Source organism: Penaeus japonicus, unplaced genomic scaffold, assembly GCF_977035675.1.
Source record: "Penaeus japonicus unplaced genomic scaffold, GWHDUDI00000001_assembly GWHDUDI00000008, whole genome shotgun sequence".
In the NCBI taxonomy this organism is placed as follows: Eukaryota; Metazoa; Arthropoda; class Malacostraca; order Decapoda; family Penaeidae; genus Penaeus; species Penaeus japonicus.
In genome coordinates this window covers 15,678,260-15,685,759 of record NW_028234410.1, presented here as the reverse complement: position 1 = coordinate 15,685,759, position 7,500 = coordinate 15,678,260, and the positions used below count along the sequence as shown (strand labels likewise).

General features: G+C 39.7%; 1 protein-coding gene across 11 annotated transcripts in view; it reads right to left on the bottom strand.

Moving 5' to 3' along the window:
- CrebB (Cyclic-AMP response element binding protein B) overlaps positions 1 to 7,500 on the bottom strand; it is a 52,621-nt gene that overhangs the window by 21,638 nt on the left and 23,483 nt on the right. For all 11 annotated transcript variants that reach the window (XM_043026552.2, XM_086539117.1, XM_086539120.1 and 8 more), the window contains one exon: positions 3,309 to 3,486. In XM_043026552.2, the coding sequence (XP_042882486.1) occupies positions 3,309 to 3,486 (178 nt within the window). The remainder of the gene's footprint in view (positions 1 to 3,308; positions 3,487 to 7,500) is intronic.

Here is a 7,500-nt window from a genome sequence, read left to right as displayed (position 1 = left end):
CCCAGCTGAGGGTTCTCCCAGAGCCGGCTACGTCACGCTGACGTCACCATGCAACGCAAACACAACACTTTGCAGGAAAGGATTTCTTTAAGGTATTTTTAAAACGAGCACATAAATAGACTTAGAGTCGATAAGTCCTACATATATTCACTTTTAAATAATTTTCTTTTGCACTTTCCTCACACCATGTTCACTGTAACGAAGCTCCCGTCTATTCTCTTACCTCCCGAAAGCAGCATGTACCTAAACGACTTTACTTTGTCATATAGTACTGCTGATAACCCCGTCATTGACTTGAGGGATACTTTAATGAAGATAAGCTTAAATACCACTGTTTCGCGTGTTCCAATACACTAGGTACAAGGCCTAAATCTTAATAGTTCGAGCAATTCACACACACAAACACACCTGGGCACAGCCCGCTGCTGCAGCTACAGTCCCGACGGTGAACTTGCTGTAAATATATCCAAGAGAAGGCGACTCCAGCTAAGTACACGAGGCGGTGGTGAGAGGCGGGAGGCACACGTGTGGACGGCAGGGTGAGCGCGGTGGTAGTGGCGACGTCACGCCGCTGTGCTGGGGAGCCCAAGCGACCCCCAGCCACAAGCCCCAGCCCCCAGCCCCCTCCCCGATCCTCCATTACTCCACGCGACCACCCCGACACCCGAGACCCACCTGAGGAAAGGACGGCAGAGTAGCCAGACACTTCTATGGAAGCTGCTTTTCCTACGATACTATGGAAACGAGACTACTAGTAGTTTCAAACAGGATCCAGAGGCCATTTTCAAGAATTGAAAGCCGTTTCATACTGTGGAGAGCCTCTAGCTAGACAATACAGTAGACCACGACTCCATATTAAGATGTAGTTACTACAGAAGTACGTGTGTATTCCAAATTTACATTTTTAACATTCGCAGCCGCCAATAGACTCGCATAGGTATACAGAATTCAAAATCAGACTGCTGCGGTTTGTAGGGGGGGGGAGTGATCGCTGCCAAGAGTCACTAGAAAACGTTATTTAACGGACACAAAATCTTATCAATGCCTACTTATTTTAAAAATTACTCAGGAATATTATTAATTCATTTGAAGATATAAAACAAAATTAGCATGTTTTTCCACGATGCACCCAGAAATAACTTCAAAATGCAAATATTGGTCGACTACGAGAATGGCGTCAGCAATGGGGCGGGGCCTGTCTAACAACGTCATACGGCTGCTGACATCACGAGTTCCTGTGAGGAACAATCAAAAGATATTTCACGCTCATCATATGAACAAAATTAGGATATTTCTAGCATATATATCTCAACGAATATGTATATTTATATACATATGTGTACACTGCGCATGCACGTACACAAAAACACACAAACAGATAAGTGTATACATATGACCCTCTCTCTCTCTCTCTCTCTCTCTCTCTCTCTCTCTCTCTCTCTCTCTCTATATATATATATATATATATATATATATATATATATATATATACATACAAACACACACACACAAAAAAAAAAAAATATATATATATATATTACATATATATATATATATATATATGTATATATACATATATATATATATATATATACATACATACATACAAATATATATATACATACATAAATATATATATATATACATATATATACAAACATTCTCTCTCTCTCTCTCTCTCTCTCTCTCTCTATATATATATATATATATATATATATATTATATATATATATATAATATATATATAATACTATATATATATATATATATATATATGTAGATAGATACATATATACATACATACATATATATACACACATATATATACATATATACATCTGAGAGAGAGAGAGAGAGAGAGAGAGAGAGAGAGAGAGAGAGAGAGAGAGAGAGAGAGAGAGTGTGTGTGTGTGTGTGTGTGTGTGTGTGTGTGCATGCGTGCGTGAGCTTATGTGTGCGTGTAAATGTGAGCATGTGTGTGCGTGCGCGCGCGTATACGTGCGTGTGCGTGCGTGTGCGTGCGTGTGTGCGCACGTATGCGTACGTGTGTGTGTGTGTGTGTGTGTGTGTGTGTGTGTGTGTGTGTGTGTGTGTGTGTGTGTGTGTGTGTGTGTGTGCGTGCACGAGAGAGAGAGAGAGAGAGAGAGAGAGAGAGAGAGAGAGTATGTGAGTGTGCGCGCGCGTGTGCATGCGTGCGTGTTCTTACGTATATGTGTGCTTACGTGAGTGCGTGCGTGTGTGTGAACATGTGTGTGCGGGTGTATACATGGGTGTATACATGCGTGTAGGCGCGTATGCGTGCGTGTGTGTGCATATACGTGCGTGTGTGCGTGCATGTGTACGTGCGTATGCGTGGATGCGTGCGTACGTATGTGTACGTGTGTGCGCGCGTATACGTGCGTGTGTGTGTGCATACACATACATGCTGGTGGAGCAATAATGCTCATCATCTGGTCTTGGGAAGTTTACATAGTAGGTAGCCTGCGCCTCAACCTAACGCACATAAGGCGGCATATATCAGAACTCTATTTCGACGTTTTTGTTATAACATTTCTAAGTCTACAGTCACAAATGCCAATCAGACTGCTGGCTACTTTCTGTTTTCAGTGTTCGTGCAACCAGATGTGGCCAATCTTTCAGATATGTATTTTGACTATAATATAATATCATTAGGGGATTAACATTACATCTACGTCCGTCTATATAACCATTTATTTACTTGCTCATCTCCCTGCCCTGTCTCTCACCTCGCCTTTTTTTTTTTTTTTTTTTTTTCGTTAAACCGAACGTGCATAAGGATGAATAACAAGGGGAAATGAAATGAAAATGTGAGTAAGTATTATGAATTCACACCTACATTCCTCGAGTCGCAGACCATCTGAACTAAAATATTCACCTCTGGTGGGAAGTTAGAGCAAAGCTTTTGTCCCTCCCTCCATATATATCTGGATTCTGAGTCAATATATCCACCGCCTGCATTAACACGGTATCCTACAGTCTGTCAGGTCACATTTTTTGTTCACGCCTTTTTGTCTACGATTTTTAATTAAATGTATATTCAAAAGTCGGAGCGTATACTCATACACAAATATGAAAATTTTGATACCGGTGAGATGCTGAGATGCCACCCGCTGGTTCGAATACTTCTGATGGATTATCTTTATTCATGCGAATAAATTCGAACTGAAAAGGCTGCAAAATGGTCAGAAACGGCGACCTCCATAAGTCAGAAGCAAAGACCGGCGTTCAAGCAGACCAAGCCTAGAGCCAGAAGTTCCAGTTCAAATGAAGGAAGGACCAGTACTCACGCCCTTATTGCCGGCCGACACGACGGTGGCGGTTTGGGGGATGGTGACGTAGACAGTGGACACCGCAGGCATCGCTCCTCCACTGGCCCCTCCACCCCCTCCTTCGCCACTCACGGTAGCCAGAGGGTCACCCGTGCTTGACCCTCCACCTGACCCTCCACCTTCCACGCCATCCATTCTGCAAGCAAGAGCAACAGCACATGATTTTTTTTCTAATGGACTTACGTACGCACTGTCCTGGTTGTGACTTTTATGCACCAAAAATATGTATCAAATTAAAGTAACAACAATAACAAAATTTAATGTAACATGGGGGCTCAATGTGGGTCCCCAATTCTAAACTCAGGTTTGGGTGCCTAGACCGAAGTATTCCTTGCCTTGTATAACTCGCAGCTCCCATACCGTTAACAGCATCGGACATCTTATCATTGAAAGCTTTGGAACAATTTATAAATTAGTTAGCCTTTAATTGGTCAGTTAGTGATGCCTCTCTATGCCTGGCAAAGGCAATCGTCTTGGCTTCAGTCCTTTATCTAAATATATACTGTAAGCCAGGAATCAGTCGGTGCACCATACCTTTCATAAGCCACAATAAATGGTTTAATTTGAAGACCTGCAACGAAGTAGCTCCTTCGCATTGAGTATTACACAAAAGAGTATCTTTACCTTTTGGAAGCGACCAACCAATACCGTACTTCATCTCTAAACAACAACTTTTCTGTTATTTTCGCCTGAGGACCATATAACCCTTACTGGGCGTTCACTACATCTCAAAGCATGTAGTATTGGAATGTCTTAAGGTCAGTCAAGTAGCTAGTTGACTATCATGTGAAATTTTAATGCAAAGATAAAGCTTTCACAGGCGTCAAATTATGGCGACATTAATATGCAAAGTAGTTTCGCAAAATAATTATGGACTGTAATTTACAAGATAAATCGAAGAAATATGTAATATAAAGAAAATCTGTATCTTATGGGTGGTGCTAACGGTAAAGATAACAATGGTCATGATAAGGATGCTAATAATAAAAATAATGTTGACATTAATATTACTAATAGTAATGGTGGCAAGAGAAAACATGAGCAAACGTAGAACGGCCGTTCTATTCAGGTAAATGTCAAAGGAAATTCTCGTGGATGTTGAGTAGAAAAGGAAAATTCAGAACGGACGCTAGGGTGGGAAGGTAAGGGGATGGAAGGGTGGGAGGGTGGGTGGATGGGGGTCAACTCCGCGAAGGTCGGCGCGCGCTGACGTCATCAAGGCGGCTGGCTGACGTCATTGCCACTTGTTGCTACGAGACCTGACGTCAGCGCGAGCGAGGGAAGGGCGAAAGCGGGAGGGGGGGGGGGCGCTTCTAAGCATGGAACATAGAGATCATGCAAGGATGCAAGACGAGGGCGTTCGAATTTCTGTAAGGTGTTTTAAAGTGTCTGCAACCGATGTTTTAATCAAAATTGGCATTCGCAGGTCAATCAACATACGAAAGATTTGTTGATCAGTGGCAAAGGGATACCACATCAAAACATTTTTTATAACCAAAGAACTCTGTGGTCATTTGAGGGTATTTCACCACAACCGCCCTACTTCTTGGGTCACGACACACCCGCTCCCGCCATTCACAGCTAGTCCTGCTTCCCTTGCCGTGTCCACAGATCTCCTGGTCGCTTGTCAACGGTCTACCTTCACCTGTCTTGGCCTTCCCTTCATGAACACTTGTTCCACGATCCTTTCTGTCGTACGCCTACCGCTGGATATTTTCCACACTAATTCCTACACGCCAAAAAAACCTCATACAGTTAAAAAAAAACCTCCTTCTAATACAAGAATTCGCACGCCATTCGCCCCCAACCCGCTAGGACGTGATGCGCTTTAACGAATTAACGCCCATGGAGAAAGGAGAAGCGGAAGGATCACTCACTTGAAGGAAGAGAAACAAAGCACCTGTTGCCGTGTTAAACGTCACGTGGGCTATTCTCTCTGTCTCTCTTTCTTTCTTTCTCTCTCTCTCTTTTAACATACATCAATAAACACGAACAGTTTAGTGTTTATAGTTGGTCATTTTTTTGAAGAACTTGCGCAACAACCTACGCCCGTGGAACCGATGCTCCCTTGTAGTTTGGGCAATATTCTGTGACGAGAACCACGCCCACGCAAAGCAAGAAGACTCTGAACACTCGCATGCAAATTCAAGGAATTCTGAAGAACGACCTATTTGGAAGTAACAGCGTTTTCGAAGAAAAAGCGCACCAGATGTGATCCGTCTTAATATTCGTTATCAACGAACTCTTTAGTAAAATAATGGACTATGTTATCCATGGAACCATAGGTGAAAGGAAACGTAGGGATAAAGTGGGAAAAAGAAATAGTTAATTGGCCGTATTTGTTTGGCAATACTTTCAAGGTGCAAGGAGTCCCCCCCCTCTCTCTCTATCGCTATCTCTATCTCTCTCTACATATATATATATGTGTATATATATGTATTATATATAAATGTATATATATGTGTATATAAATATATATATATATATATGTATATAACTATATATATATATATATATATATATATATGTATATATGTATATAAATATATATATATATATAATTATATATAATATATATATACATAATATACATAAATTATATATATATAACATACATAAATTATATATATATGCTTATATATATATATACATAATATAATTTATATACTATATATATATATATATATATATATATATATATATATATACATAATATACATAAATTTTATATACATATATATATATTATATATTATATATAATACACACATACACACACATGCATATATATATTATATATATATATATATATATATATATATATATATATATATATATATATATATACATATACATGCATATATACATATATATCTATACATATATACATATATACATACGTATACATATATACATATATATATATATATATATATATATATATATATATATATTATATACATATACATGCATATATACATATATATCTATACATATATACATATATACATACATATATATATAATATATATATATATATGTATATATATGTATATATGTTTATATATATGTGTGTGTGTGTGTGTGTGTGTGTGTGTGTGTGTAAATGTTTATATATACACATATATTTATATATACAGAGATACATATATGTCCGTATATGTGTGCGTGTGTATGTGTGTATATATATACATATATGTGTGCGTGTGTATGTGAGTGTGTGTGTGCATGTGTATGTGTATGTGTATGTGTGTGAGTGTGAGTGAGAATGTGAGTGAGTGAGAGTGAGAGTGAGTGTGAGTGAGAGTGGGTGTGGGAGTAGGAGTGAGAGTGGGAGTGAGAGTGGGAGTGAGAATGTCAGTGAGTGAGTGAGTGAATGAGTGTGAGTGAGTGTCTCCGGAAGACACCAAACATAAAAATCCGTCACTGAGAATATCTGCCTAAGTGTGGGCATGGGCACTTGCATTTAACTGCGAGTTGAGCTACTTCGACCATCGAGTGAGCGATACCTATAGCAGATTTTTTTTCGTGATGCACCCTTCTACTTTGACTATTCCGTCAACACAAAAAGATGTGTTTTCATTCAATTAAGAAAATGGTCCTTTCAATTAGCATTAGCATCATAATTATTTTTCTTTAATACTGCCACCAGTCAAAAAGACTTTCCGTTGATATATGTTAAAGAGAGATGGATGACGAAGGAAATGACAATCTAACCACTATACAGAAGCTCAAAGCGTGCTTTTTCAGGCGAGACTGCGATTCGTCGACTATGACCTCAATTTGTTCACGTGAGATACTTGTTTCCCTTGCCATGGCCATAGGGTGCAAGTGAGAAATTTGGAATCGAAAATGAAACCGCATCGACTGGAATCGACTCCTCCTCCTCCTCCCGTTGGAATGGATGTTTCAGGGAATATTTTTCACCTGGCAAATGTAAACCTAACACTTGAGATTCGTTCAAGGCAATTGTATAAGTCTAAGTTTGGGTTTCCGTGAACAAGGAGCCCTGGACTCACGCTAGTTCTGTGCTGAGCGCGCGCGCGCACGCACGCACACACTTGCCGATCTACAGAAAATAAAAAGGAAGGGGTCACTGAGTATCATGAGCCACGAAGAGGGTGTCTCCAGGTTATGTTGGCTGGATACCA